This window comes from Tamandua tetradactyla, chromosome 26, assembly GCF_023851605.1.
Source record: "Tamandua tetradactyla isolate mTamTet1 chromosome 26, mTamTet1.pri, whole genome shotgun sequence".
Lineage (NCBI taxonomy): Eukaryota > Metazoa > Chordata > Mammalia > Pilosa > Myrmecophagidae > Tamandua > Tamandua tetradactyla.
Window position 1 is genome coordinate 7,695,898 of NC_135352.1, and position 15,879 is coordinate 7,711,776.

The 15,879-nt window shown below is 39.9% G+C and overlaps 1 protein-coding gene across 8 annotated transcripts in view; it reads right to left on the reverse strand.

Annotated features, from left to right (window-relative positions):
• UNC5D (unc-5 netrin receptor D) overlaps positions 1-15,879 on the reverse strand; it is a 523,673-nt gene that overhangs the window by 171,128 nt on the left and 336,666 nt on the right. For all 8 annotated transcript variants that reach the window (XM_077144160.1, XM_077144158.1, XM_077144159.1 and 5 more), the window contains exon 4: positions 11,469-11,572. In XM_077144160.1, coding sequence (XP_077000275.1) covers positions 11,469-11,572 — 104 coding nt within the window. The remainder of the gene's footprint in view (positions 1-11,468; positions 11,573-15,879) is intronic.

Below are 15,879 nucleotides of genomic sequence, written 5' to 3' on the forward strand. Positions count from 1 at the left end.
GGCATAAGACAGAGTGGTAGCTCTACGCCTTCATTATGTTAATTTAGAAATCATGCACTTCCTTTTCTTGTATTTTCTTCCTTTGATCAATTGATTGATTGATTGATTGCTGGTCGGATTTTTCCCTCCAAACCACCTTGCTTTGCGATCCATTTTTTTTTCTCCCTATATGAGAAACCTTAAGCACAACATGTAAATTTTATTTTATTTTAAAACGTGCTAGGACACATATATCCAGGAGGTGTAACTGTTAATTCTAAAGGCTGAGATACTGAGCTGCTTGTGTATAACATGGTCTTTCCCAGAAACTTTGGGTATTTGTGTGACACCTGACAGAGTTAGAGCTCTGAAGCTACGAAAATCAGCACTACCCCATACAGGAACCATTGAAAAAGTTGTAAAAGTGATCAGACATTGAGTAGAGACATGAATGAAGCTGATCTGGATAGGATCAAGGTATATCAGAAGCCTGGGTAAAGGATGATATCATCCATGTTATAAAACTTATACTTCTGTGTGAGACTAAAAAGAGAGATGCTTATTTGGTACAAAATTTGTATTTTGGGTAGTGCATTTCCTAATCTAACTTGTATGGTCAGTTCAGTTAACACCATATGTACATGGAATACTGAATAAGGCATGAGATTTTGTTGGTTTTTCCAGGTTAGTGTGATGCCCTGATAAATCCCAGAGTGATTTGGACAGTGAATTCAGATGTATATGCAAAGTCCCCTTGGTGGAATGGGAGAAAGGAACAATATTCAACTTTCCCATTTGAAGAACTTCTGATTTTCTTGCAAGCAGTGGGGAAAACCAAATCAAGAGGCCAAGCCCTGGAACTTGGGAGTTACCACTATAAAATTTATAATGGTATAGTGAGCCTTGGGAGGCTCAGATGTGGCCTCTCTCTCAAAACCAACATGGCAAGTGAACTCACTGCTCTCTCTTTCCACATGGGACATGACTCTAGGGGTGTAAACCTCCCTGGCAAGGGGGGACAGAAATCATGGGATGAGATGGGACCTGGCATCAAGGGATTGAGAAAACCTTCTTGCCCAAAAGGCGAAGAGAGAAATGAGACAAAATAAAGTGCCAGTGGCTAAGAGATTTCAAACAGAATTGAGGGTTATCCTAGAGGTTATTCTTACACATTATATAGATATCCCCTTTTTAGTTTATGGTATATTGGAGTGGCTAGAAGGAAGTACCTGAACTGTAGAGCTCTGTGCCAATAGCCTTCTTTCTTAAAGATGATTATATAATGATATAGCTTTTACAATGTGACTGTATGATTGTGAAAACCTTGTGTCTGATGCTCTTTTCAACTAGGGTATGGACAGATGAGTAAAAACATGGATGAAAAATAAACAAATAATAGGAGGTACAAAGGTTAAAACAAATTGGGTAGATGGAGGTACTAGTGGTTGGTCAATGAGAAGGAAGGGTGAGGGTTATTGTATGTACGAGTTTTTTCTTTTTTACATCTTTTCCTGGAGTGATATAAATGTTCAAAAAAATGATCATGGCAATGAATACATAACTATGTGATGATATTGTGAGCCACTAATTGTACACCATGTATGGAATGATTATATGTTAAGAATGTTTGTATGCTTTTTTTTTGGAATAGGCAGGCACTGGGAATTGAACCCGGGTCTCTGGCATGGCAGATGAGAACTCTGCCTGTGAGCCACCGCTGCCTGCCCTGTATGTTGTTTAAGTAATACAAATATTTTTAAAAAGTGTTAGGATGATACAGGACAATGGTTGTAATTTTTTAACCCCCTCCCTCAAAAAAGGGATAGAAGAAAGAATGGGACAGAGATAGTATCTTGACTACAGTGTTTTTCCAACCCAGCAAAACCTATTCAAAGTCTTAACTGGCACTGAGCCACTTGATAAAGCCATCTCTAGAATTTAAAAACCATGCAAGTTCCCAAGTCATAAAATTAGAGGGTTAAATTGCAATTGGAGAACAATAAGTCTCAGACCTGGAATCATAGAAACGAGCAAAAAAATTGAGAAAAAGGAGTGGAATTATGTATGTCCACAGATGTATTCACATGTTAGCATCTTACCTTAATACTCTCAGCTATATATGGGTGAATTAAGATGGTGAGTTAGTAAAGTAAAGGCAAGCTGTCTGACTTAACTTGTACTCAACTTGCAACCCCCAAAACATAAAGAAACTTCACAGTATAGACTTGAGGATAATAAGCTTTGAAGCCAGACTCTCTGGGTTCAAATATTGGTCAATCTCTCAGTAAATGTGTCCTCAGATGAGCTGCTTTACCTCTCTGTGCCTCAGTATACATATTTCTAAAAGTATATTATTAGCACCTTCCTCAGAATGTTTGATTAAGTGTACAATGCCTGGATGAGAGCCTGCAATAAATGTTTACTATAAAGTGGTTTCTATGTGATTATAAAAAAAAAGATATTGCAATATATCCCTACCTAAAAATGGTAGTTCTAAGGATCAAATGAGTTGAAATAGGTGAAAATCATTGTGAATTTCAAAGTAGTACACATAGAAACTTAAGGATTTATTATTATGTGCACATAATAAACAGTGATTATATAAATATTCACCCACTCAGTTATGCAAGCTTGTCAGATATATATCATGTTCCCAGGAGTGTTTGTTATCTACTGAGATAGCTGAGAACTAAGGCACTAATACACTAAGAAGTATAATTTGCATATTCTACACTGAATGGGATTGTCTTGCAAAAAAAATTATACACAGGCATGAAAAACTTAAAAACAGAGGTGGAAAAGAAAGAAAACAAAATATGTCCAAAGCAATTTGTTAAGAATCCTTTAGAGGGAGCAAGACATTGGTCTTACCTGCAGAGTCCAGCTATCAGTTAAATCAGGTATTTCTAACAAAGAAGGGTGAATGTGAGCCGAGAAAGACTGGGAAGAGCTCAAAGATTGGTGGAGTTAGGACAGACCTTCCAAGGCTGTGTAGACCACAAAGAGCCTGAAGAGGCCAGAATATTCCATGCAAGGAGAAATAAGGACACAGAGGAAGGAACCTACATAGCATAGGCACAGCGTGGCACTTGGAAAGCAAGAAGGCTGACAATGGAAAACTGACCCAAGCATGGTCTCGAGGAAAGGGAAAGGGAAAGAATGACAAGCAACAAAACTGACTTTTATATTCCCATGTTGAGCCTCTACCCTTGGCTTTGAAAAAGGCAATTCTAACTTCCATACTTTATGTCTTTTAGGAATACAGAAAAAGCAGGAGATAAAAAAACAAAAACAAAAACAAGTCAGAAGCTTTATATGTCTTCCATCCTTTCTTCCGCAGCTCAGCAGTAGAGCTTCCCAGAGAAGGATGTGGCAAAAGTCAACATGTTCATAAGATTTACTTAAAAATCAGTATTGATGATGAGCGTTTTCAGACTGTTGACATTCACTTTCTAAATAACTTATATTAACTAATTTTCCCATCTCTTTTTACGATAGCAATTTTTTTTTTCAGGAATGTTTTCAGAGAAGTAATTTACTGGCACTTAATTACTAGTATTTAACCAATTCAACATTCCCTTTTCTTTAGAGTCCATTAGGTTTCTATTGCAATATTATGCATTCTAATCAAATGTAGCTTTTTGCAAAGGTCCTCATTGTCAGTCTCCTCAAAGCAAAGTTTATCTGGACTATTAGACATTCTTTCTGCTTTGGCTGTACCAAATTACATTATTTATACCTGAAGCCCATTGCTTCTGAATTTTTGCACCTCACTTAACGTTTCTCTAGTGAATTATTAAGTATCTTATTTTTAAAATAAATTCCTCATTTCGTAGTCCGTTTGAGTGAGGTTAAACACAACAGTCTAATGATTCTTATATTAAATGGTCCAATATCATGAGATTCTTTCCTGGATTTTATGCCAATGAGCACGTTCAAAACAAATGAGCATCTCATTAAGCTTGGGCCCACTAGGGAGGAGGGCAATGGGCTTCTGACTTGAAAACTCTCTAGCACCAGTCTGGGCAGAATTATTAAAATCATGGGCAAGCCATAGATGGAAGCCAGACTCTGCTGTTTATACAACAGGAACAATTAGAAATAAGAAAGGATCCTTAGGGAATTTCTAGTACCCATTCCTTATTTTAGAGATGAAAAAAAGAGAGAGTTTAACATACCACAAATTGACATTAGCTCATAGTAATTTGCTTTGTTCCAATGGTCACTTCCAGTTATTTGTCAGAGGCATCCTTAAAATAGCAAAGCCTGACATATGCACTGAAATGGTCAAGGTTCTTGGCTGCAAACAACAAAAGCTGCTCTGACTAGTTTATGAAGAACAAGGCTTTATTAAAGCATATTAGTAGTGTCCAGAGACCCCAGAAGGGCCAAAAGGCAGACTAAGCTGCTAAGCAGCCAAGAACAATGTTGATTCACAGCACAGAGATGGGTCTAGCAAAAATATCCCAGTGGCAGCCAGTGGACCATGCTACAGTTCAAAAGCCACTGCACAGCTCATAAGAAGTAAACTTGGGAGAGATGCCAGTTCTTCCAGCTACCCCTAAGTACTGACATCACAACCATCATCCTGTCCCAAGGAGGATTTCCACATAAACACCACTCCAGATTGCTCATATCTCAATCCTGGCTGGTACAAGGACACCAAACTGGTTGGGCTAACCACAAAGAAGTCTAGGAATGTATGTGCATTGGCTTTTACTTTAGGGAGGTGAGACTCATAAGGAAATTCCCCAAACATCAGAAAACAGGACAAATGCTTACCAAGTCATTGTCAACTGAAAGGTAAATGATCATCATTCACCTCCCAGTAATTTTTCTTTTAATGCTTGGATGGATATAGAATACTCTCTCAAGCAGAGCATAGAATGCTTTCAGTCAGGTCCCAAATTTCCACTTGTTACACAAGCATCGAAACCTAGTGATAAGTCAATGACAAAATTGATTTGGTGCTATGCAGAAAGAAGGAAACCTACTCCTTACCCAAGCACATTGAGTAAGGCCCTTGACCTCTTCAAAATTTCTAATACCAGCACATTCTTGACTCCTCTGTGAGACAAAAACAAGAATAGTGCCTGGCAGGCAATGGCTCGAGGCTAGAATCTGTCAGTGGCTTGGATTTGGGCCTTAGGTCTCTAAGGCACTGAATTATTTTGAATAGGCTGTTTACCTCGATGTGAGCAGAATTAGCCTTAGACACTAAGCCTTTATGGCAAGCTTTATTGTCCAAGGCAAATATAACCTGTTAAGATTTACAGGCTTTATTAACAGCAATAACCATTTTACAGCCAACATCAGTAAATCAGGGTTTATTGAGAACTCTACAATTTTAATCTGTGGAAAACCATTAAAATGTCAGATTTTCATTAGACATAATTTCTAACTTTTATGAAAGATAGATTTTCCATTTAATTGGGGAGTATAAAAAAGTGCAGTGCGGGATAATGAATTGTTTTGAAAAGAGCAAATTGGTTTTAGCTAAACAACAAGTGTCAAGCACTAAAGTTGCTATCTTTAGTTAGAACTACCCCAAGGTTAAGGTTGAAAATAACTATAATGACAAGTATGTTCTAAAAGCCCCAGCTATCTGAGAAACACATAGAGCTTAAAAAAGCTTGAATTATCACCATCCCACCACGCTTTAGGTGTTTGGGGAAAAGTATATGTGATCTATTATTTCATCCAAACCAGAGTCTGTTGACAATTTTCAAGTTCATGTAACATTTAGTGAAAAGTGTTTTTAGTACCAATACCACTCATAAAATTCCTCAGTGGTGGTAAATAAGGTGAACGGAATATTTATAGGCACTGGCTTCTGTCAAGAGTCATTTATTTCCCTTGTGTGCTAGATTACAAGAGAAGGAGGCAGGACAGTTTTGGTGAGTGTCCTTTGATGAGCTTGAAAAGCAAGATTAGAGCCACTGGATGGCAGAGACAGAGCTGATGGGCAGGCCCCTCTTCATAGGGCTGGAAACTAGTTAGATATTTCAAGAAGGAGTTTTCAGTTTTAATCTGATTCCCCAGCCATAATGGGCCCCCATGCTTCCCTGAGAATTAAAGATTTGTGAAACTTTTAAAAAGAGGAAGAGTAATAAAAATCACATAGTGTCTACCATTTATTCAGTATTGTAGACTGTACCAAGTGTTTCCCATACTCCTATAATTTTCTTCTTCACCTCGTGGCAATCCTACAGGAAAAGCATTGTTTCTATTTTCAGATGAAAAGACTGAGGTTCAGGATGGCTAGCAAAATGCCGTAAATTATAGGATTAGAAGAGCTAGTCAGGGTTTGAACTCAGGTGTTTTTTTGGACTCCAGAGTTGGTACTTTGTCCCACTGTGTTATACTGACAATCTATGGTTCTGTTTCTATCATTTTCATACCCACTAATGTAGAGGAGAAAAAAATAACCGTGTGGTATGGATAGCAGTATGCACTCAGATATAGTTCTTTTTGACAATAAAATTTGTCAGGGCCATGGTCAAATGTTAGAAAACTTGTAATGGGGATATTGATTACCCTGGGACCACTCACTTCCCGTTTCCTATGTTCCTTCTTCTCCTCCATGGCCTCCTTCCTATAACTTTAAGAATCCCACAGCATCATAACTCTTGGAGAGGACCAAACCCAGGCTTCTTTACCCTGGAAAGGCAGACGTCCCACCCAAACTCCTTATTCCCTTCAGCTCCCAAAGCCTCCATTCTCTCAGAACCTTGTCCTTGATTCAGTCACCAGATTACATACCTTAAACAAAAAGACGCAGATCGTACGGTAGATTTATGTTAGAATATTTGCTAGTAGGACAGGGTTTAATCCACAAAAACAATGTCTCTAAGGGTGGAATCTTGGCAGCATAGAGGCAGATACGTGACCCCTGGAAAGGGAACTACCAAGCTTCAGAAAGGCTCAAGACAACTAACAAAAGCCACAATGTCATTAAAAACAAACAAACAGAAACTATCATAGAAAGGGAAGATCTGAGCTTCCAAGTTAAATTGACGTAGATCTGGATCTCGGCTCTTGGTGCTTTAGGAAGTTGAGAACATGGACAAATTGTAGTGAAATGCACATGATAACACCTATAGCCTTCTAGTTCCTCATTAGATTAAATTACATAGTGTATAGAAAAACCATTTAACACAGTGACTGACACATGGGCATACGCCATAAATGATAGCATGGCTTATTGGGTAAGCCATAGCTGAAAGTAAGATACCTGTGAACATTGGTGCAGTGATATTGGTAGCATCCACCTCACAAAGAAGTGGAATTCCAAAGTAATTCAAGTATTCAAAACTGGACAATTTATCAGACATGAAGCTGTTGCTATAAATATTAAGAGCCCACAATTGCCCATTTAACCCATCACATAGTGGAAATACACTCCTTGTGTGCTATAAAATGTAGAAAACCAAGCTTTTTACTTGGTTTTGACTCAGAATTTCTGTCTTAAACTAGCCATCAGCCCCAGCTGCCCCTTGGAATGGATCTCTACTTAATTTCAGCTGGCCTGGCTCTGAAATTTATTCCTAATAAAATAAACATGATTAAAATAAAAGAATGAGACAATTTCAAAGGGAGAGAGGAAAGTGAACATCTCTGCATACTGTGGACCTTTGGGAGAAGGGTGGATATCAGAAGAAAAAAACTTGCATTCCTCTTGCTATATCTATGTTAGGTTTCTCCCTAAATTTTTTGTCACACTGGTTTATAATGCTACTGAACTTTTTCTCGCACCCTGTTTCACTCCTTAAATAGCTAAAGCTGAAAACAGCCATCAGGCACAAAGAAAGAAAGAAATGGAACGGCTAATAGGCAGAACTCATCTGCCTTCAAAAATAGTGTATCAGGGCAGGGAACATGGAGAGGCATGCAAAGGGCTGCTTATAGGCCTCAACCAACTTCAGCCTTTCTCACTCTGTTAAACAGATTGGGAAGTTGCTAATTTCATAGGGAGGAACTAGCCCATTTTCCCATTGGAATTGCCCTGCAGAGCCTCAGAGTCTGCATGATTCATAGATTCCCTGCATTCTCTAAGAAGACTCATCCATCTGTATGGTGTGTGCATGCATGTGCCTGTGTGTTCCTGCATACATTTATAGACTAAGGTATGTGTGGTAGTTAGATTCAGTTGTCAACTTGGCCAGGTGAAGGCACCTAGTTCTGTTGTTGTGGTCATGAGCCAATGGTACGTGAACTTCATCTGCTGCCGATTTACATCTGCAGTCGGTCAGGAGATGTGCCTGCTGCAATGAAGGACATTTGACTTAATTGGCTGGTGCTTAAATGAGAGACTGCAACGTAGCACAGCCTAAGCAGCTCAGCATACCTCATCTCAGCACTCGCAGTTCAGCCCAGGCCTTTGAAGATGCAGAAAGGAATCACCCAGGGGAAAGTTGGAACCCAGGGGCCTGGAGAGAAGGCCAGCAGAGACCATCCTGTGCCTTCCCACGTAAGAAAGAACCTCAGTGGAAAGTTAGCTGCCTTTCCTCTGAAGAACTAACAAAATAAATCCCCTTTTATTAAAAGCCAATCCGTCTCTGGTGTATTGCGTTCTGGCAGCTAGCAAACTAGAACAGTATGTTTTTCATTTTGGCCATTGCCTAACCAGATTGCACATCCTTTATCATTCTCTTTTTGTCCACTCCATTTTACTTATATCTTCAAAGAGGAGGTAGAGAATGCCTTGCTAAGACCCAGTACCAGGAGAAGATCAAAAGTCTTATGGATTTCATGTTTTTTTCTAGTGTTGGTCCTGGTTTTCCTTCAAACATTCATCAACATAGGGAAAAAAATAAAAACTAGCTTTCTTCTATATCCAACAAATATTTGTTGAGCACCTATGTTGTGAGAAGCACAGTTTTCTATTCTGAGAATCCAGTAATGAGAAAAATAAATGGAAATTTCCCTTGTGGAGCTTAAATCTCAATGGGATAAATAGAAAACAGGCAAGATAAATACTGTGGGTTTGTGTTAAGAGCTAAGGAGAACACATAAAGGAGAAATAGGGCTTGGGAAGTACATGTGTGGGGTGTAGAATTGACATGTTCAACAGAGGTCTCCCTGGGCAGCTGATATTTGAGCAAGCACTGAAGGAAGGGAAGAGGCTGTGTAATAGTTAGGGAAGGATTTACAGCACAGGGACCATTGCATGCAAAGGTCCTGATACATTTGAGGAAGAGCAAGTGACCAGCATGTCTGTAGCAGAATTGGGCGAGAAGTAGCAGAAGATGCGGTCCGAGTAACAGCAGACCAGATTACATTAGACCTCACGGGAATCAAAAGAACATAGACTTTTACTCAGAGTGTCTGGGTAGTCTTTGGAGTATTTTCAACAGAAATAGCCCTTAAATTCCTTCAAGATCTTTGGTAGATCATTGAGCTGAGCTTAGTTCTTTGGCTCTTCAAATACAAAGGCTGTACTACGTGAATATCTAAGGTTCTTTTCCAACTTGAAAAGTTGATTAAGTTCTCACAAGTAGATAGCTAATAAAAAACAACCTCCTTCCACCTTTCCCCTTTCTTCTGCTGCTAAATTTGATGGTAGTGACCTGGCATGTACTGAGAAGAAAACATGTGTGCACTGTGCACTGTTTCAATTTGGTAGAGGCTGGACATTTTTTAGGTGTGCAGTTTTACATTTGTAAATTGGGATGCTGATAGAAAGGCAGTGTCTGCAGTAAATTGCTGATACCCACGTTAGATGATAAGGAGTACCAGAGATATCCTAAATAAGACTGATAAATTCACCTGTGCATTTAATTCCCTGATGCCTCTCACCATTGCTCAGGAGACCATGGCATACTCTTTGTAGGAAACAAGAAGGTAGCAAAAGAAGAGAAAATATATTTTTGTTCCATCTTATGTAAAAATCCAAAAATAAGCCTTTTCCTTTCTAATCATTTCTTATCATGCATGGAGTGTTCGCTTTAATTTTCAAGTCCATTTACTTCATTTCTGTGAACCATGTGAGCTTTGAATATTGTCCATCTAGTATGTTCTCTCTCTAAATGTGCACGTGTATATATATTTTTTTGTTGTTCCCCTTTATTTTCTCTCTTCTTTTGTCCATCCAATTAAAAGACTCCATAGAAATTTAAGCTCGAGTGAGAAGCAAATTTTCCTGAACTCTACTTGTCAGTGAATAAGCAATATCTGTAAGGAAAGTTTCTCAGCTTCCCATAGAATTACAACTGCTAAATGCACATCTAAATTTATAAATCAAATTAGCATGCTACTAAGCATGCCTTGCACATCTCCCCAATGCTACCTAAATAACTATATTACTAGTCTATCAGAAAATCCTTTACTAGTGACTAAAATATTTAAAGAAGTCTTGCCTATTATGGTAGTACATAATTAGTGACAATTACATTTTAATAGTGTGGTAGAAATTTTAGAAAACATGAGGCATGCAAGAAGCAAAAACCATGGTAACTCTGGATTCCAGACATCTCATTGTGAAAGATGTGGAACAAATCAGAGACTCGTGGTTTCATTACTTTTTATATACCAAATACCAACACAATGAAGAACACAGAGTAGATGCTCCATGAATATTTGCTAAATGAACGAATGGAGAATAAGTGAGTACCAACACCAGGCAAACTCAGAACTAAGGGCTTCCCTCCATTCGTGGACACACTAACTCTTCTTTCCCATGTCACTCTGCCTGTTACTGCTTGTGGTAGTTAGATTCAGTCATCAACTTGGCCAGGTGAAGGCACCTAGTTCTGTTGCTGTGGACATGAGTCAATGGTATGTGAACCTCATCTGTGGCTGATTACATCTGCAGTTGGCTAGGAGGCGTGCCTGCTGCAACGAATGATGTTTGACTTCATTGGCTGGTGCTTAAATGAGAGAGTGCAAGGTAGCACAGCTCAAACAGCTCAGCATACCTCATATCAGCACTTGCAGTTCAGCCCAGGCCTTTGGAGATGCAGAAAAAAGTCACCCTGGGGAAAGCCGTTGGAACCCAGAGGCCTGGAGTGAAGGCCAGCAGAGATTACCCTGAGCCTTCCCATGTAAGAAAGAGCTTCAGATGAAAGTTAGCTGCCTTTCCTCTGAAGAACTAACAAAATTAATCCCATTTTATTAAAAGCCAACCTGTCTCTGGTGTGTTGCATTTTGGCAGCTAGCAAACTAGAACACTGCTGAAGTTGAGATGGAATCCAAAAGCTGTGACCAAGGGACTGAGGATATGGAACATGATATCTGCAAATTCTGAGGTCATGCAAAGCAAGAACTGAGATCAACTTCTACCCAGGATTGCCAAGCAAGAGCTTTGTGTGAGCAAGAAGCAAATGGGAGACAAGTTCCATTTCTAACTTATTTCCTTGCAAATTTCTTCATCATCTTTCATAACTACATCCAGACAGCAAGGATACCAGACATGGGCTCTTTTGACTTCCCATATGCTGTGCAGGACACCACCCTGCCTCAGCATAGTTGGTCCCAGGATTCTGTCTTACCTCGGCAGCAGGGACTCCCTCTGGGGGGCGGCAATGCAGGACAATCATGCCTTCTATAGGAACCTCCTTTCCTTGTGGGTCTTGTTCAAAGTTTTTCCGTAAATCTACAAAGAAGTGTGAGATATATGACACCAAGTCAAAAGCTAGGATTATTCACATTTGTCCCAAATACAACAATGAAGTAGATATCACAAACCAGGGATACACACTAAAAATTCACTTGTTTCAGGAGTTCTAGAGTAAGGCAATCATTTTTTCAAAATATTCAGAAACACATGTGAAGCAAAACTTAACAAAAGTATTCCCGATGCTCTATATTTGTAGGAAGAATAAAAGAATTAATGGATGAGCCAAAAATAATAACAACAATAAAACACACTCGTCATTCAGTGAGTCTTTGCCAGCAGTATCTGCTCAACATTTGAGGAAATTGTCATCCACAGTTATATGTAGTTGAGACGCAGGTGATATTTTTTATTAACTAAAAAACGTGTTATTAATCTGTAACTTCTGCCATTCCCTTAACTCTCTAGGGGGTTCTAGGAGATGATGATGGTGTGAGATTACCTTTAAGTCTTTTTATTTGTAATCATGAGAAGGGGCAACATTCAACCACAGCAAAATCTGTAACCTATCCAACCAAACACAAAATTAAAAATACAACACCCCCCAGTCAAACAGAAAATTTGAGTATTTGTATAAGTGCCCTTCATGGAAGGCTCCAGGCACTTTGCAAACAAGCTGCACAATTAACCTTTTACACATGGAAGAGTGGAGCTTGGAGAGGTTAATTGGCTTTCCAGTGGTCAAAGAGAGCATTGATGCCAGTGATGGGGAAAATATTCATTAAGTTTCCTGACACCCAGGCTAGAACTGCAAACCAGCAAAACATTCTTATGGAAAAAGTACACAGAGACTGTTCAGAAACATTTGCATTGCTTTCCACTTGAGCAGATGCATCATTGAGAAAAAGTGGGGAGTTGGCTTTTGCTTCTTTTGAGATACCATAACAGCGCTTTGATAATTTTGCACAAAGATCATTCTTGCTGCTATTTGAAAGAATGGAATAGTAGAGCAAAGACAGGTTCTTTGCAAGTCTTCCTAAATGTAAAAGATTTCACCCTCCCTCTTTGACAATGTATTTTTCTTCAAATTGAGTATTTCAAATTATAGGCTGTGGATTTATTGATTTAATTTTCTTCAGTGCTTACAATAACATGAAACATGTTCCCTGTAAAGAGTAGAGCTCCAGAATCAGTTATATCTTTATAAATAGTATAAATACATTAAGCTCGTTTTTAGCAAGTTAGAAACACTCAATGAATAACAAGTACAGTAATCCAGGTTTCACTTCCTTCTGAATTCTACTCTTAATGTTTTTCCTCCCTGAGGCAACCAATGTCTTTTGTCAGTAGTGCTATATATTTGGAGGCCTTCATTAGTATATATGAGGCAGAAAATCTTAAAAGGATTTGTATTATGAACAGGTGGCACAATCCATCTTCTCATTTTCGTAGCAGTTCATCAAACTGCAAGGCAGGCTCCCTTCTACTTGAGATCCATAAATTGCTGCAGCCCTTATGATTTGGACCTTCTGATTGTAAGTGTGCTGAAGGTGATATAATTGATAAAGAAACTCGGCGTGAAGTTTCCATAAGTGAACTGCAGAATGGGAAATCTCACATTTCTTGCACTATTTGAACACAAACTCTCTACCGGCCCCTAAAGCATCTTCAAGTAAAAAATCCTTCTTCCATACTACTTGTTTATTAAACAGGACTACATAAAAAATTAGACTATGCTGGAGTGAGAGTGATTAATGTAAGAGAGATCCATTTGCTATTGGAAAGGGTTACATGTCTGTGGCTTATTTTGTTTGGTTTGTTTAACCAGTTATTCCTTGATTGCTTTGTGTTCCAAAGAAGTCTCACTCAGTGTTGATAGATGATGATTGTAGTTTTGAAAACACCAAATAATTTGCATTCATCCAGGTAGAAACAATGAAGACCAGTAGTGAAAACTCCTATATCTTTCATTTCTATTTCTTCCCTTTGATCTGTCGAAATGAAAAGGTAACAAAAGCATAGTTCACAGTTACCTCGACAATCTATTGATGAAAAGCAACTTAATTGAAATCATTTTTCCTTCCCATTCCCAGCCTGTCAATGAAACAGATAATTGAATATGAATATAAAAAGGGAAAGAAAACAGTTATTGACATTGGGACCTATGGAAGAGTGTTATTTATAAACAAGAAATCTAGGGAAATTTCTAGCAGACCTCACACAGACAAGATCAGATAGAAGATTGGACCAACCTAACCTGCTGCTTTTCCCAAGTGACTTTTGATGCCACTGGAAGAATCACAATAAGAAGCAATTTAACAGTCTCCAGTGTGGAGATACAAAGACCAAAGGCAATTGGGGTAGCAGGGAGCAAAAGGGTGGTCATATGTGGCTGACCAAGTACCAAAGATTACACCAACCGAGAGGCACACATATTCTTGAGACCTAGCCAGGGAAAGGACAGGGACACTGGCATTTCCAACTCTTAAGGAGGACCACCATGCTAAGCAAATCCAGCAGGCTACTGATAATATCCAAACACATGAAGGCTTTCAGTCTACCTATGAGTCTCACCATTGCTCTTGCAACCTAATTAGTCTCTAAACAGGCACTCTGAATACTTTAATTGTCAATGCTATTTCCTAGGCTTGAACGATTCATACACAAATCTATGCAACTTCTACTAGTAGAGAAACAACCCCAGCCATATAAAAATAATTATACTAAAAAGAAGGAGACGGTGGCAGAATGCAAATGTCTTCCACTAAAAACACAAGAAATGAGGCATGTTTAGATAGTTTCTAATTAAGTTCTTAACAGTCAAAAGGAAATAGCAACTGAGAATCCAGAATAGGGAAATATAAATAAAATCAAATCTGAGATTAAGAAAGTAACACCATGGAGGGGGAAAAAATAACCGCTGAATTAGGAATATATAAACATCAAGGAGACAGTAAGCAACATACAGAATATTGCAGAAAAATGAACAAGAAAAACTGAAGATAAGCATATCAGTCAGGATCCATTCAGGAAAACAGATAGCAGACCTGTTGCTTTAATATAAAGTATTAATATAAGGAATTGGAGAACTAAAAGGCAAAAGGGGAGCTTTGGGATGCAGGTCCTATTAGGAATGGAGAACAAGGGAAGAGGTTGGGGTATCAGAATGCTGAAGCCTAGCAGGGCTCTATGGAGTTGGGACTCAGACCCCCAAGGAAAGGGCACTGGGTGGTTAGAGGAATGACTCGGAGGAACAGAGTCCAGAGCTTTGAACAGGCCGCCCGGGAAGGCTGGGTGCCGGAATCTCTGAGGGTCACAGTGAAGCTGGTTATGCCAGTATTTGTAAAAATCAGCTGAGAAGAAGAACCCAATGCTCACTTCCAGGCTGAAGAAACTCTGCTGGGGTGATGCTGGCAGGACAGAAAATACAGACGAAATCATGTTCTTTGTCTCTTTTCATCCTGTGAACCTCACCTGGGGGGCAGCAGCTGGCAAAGGAACCCCAAGGCCCAGCTTCATGAATTACAAACCAGTGGGTTTAGAACTGGGAGGTGATAGCTTGGTAACCAGTACAACCCAACTTGAGAAATTTGCTCCTATATTGCAGCATATGACACAGGGAAGAACCTTAATAACTGCATACTAAATATGCAGGCTAAGAGGAAAATGGCAAAATAATAAAGGGTTTTATAGAAAAAGGATGAAAATAGGTAATGTGGAGATAATCCAAAAAATACAATATGGAATATAAAAGGAATTTTAGATGTGGACAAGATGAAAGAGGACAGAAGTTCCTGGAAGATGGCGGCTTAGTATGACGCGCGGATCTTAGTTTCTTCTCCAGGACAGCTACTAGGGGAGTAGAAATGATACAGAAAGCGCCCAAAGCCACAACAGAGATAAAAAAAGACAGCGTACCCCATCCTGGAACGGCTGGCTGGCTGACAGAAGCAGCTCGGGTGAGATCGCCGAGGCGTGCGGGCCTCACCGGGCAGGGTGGCAAGCGGCCGGAGTTACTCCCTTCCCCTTTCCCGGGCCGGCTGGGAGAATTGGAGAGGCGGTCCCCTGAAACCGCGGCGGCTGGCGCCCACACCACGCGCAGCCCCCCGGACCAACTGAGAGAATTGGATTGGAAATCCCCAGGCCGCGGAGAACGGTGACGGGTGGGGGAGCCCCTTCCAAACCCGTGACTCCCGGGGAATGTGCACTCTCTCGGGCGGGCCGCTGCCGCTGGCGCCCTCCCGCCACGCTTGTCGCCCAGGGCCGACTAGGAAATTCGGACGGGCGCTTTCCCGGGCTGCGGCGACCAGCAACCCTCCCTGCGTTCGGACCCCGGGCCGGCTCAA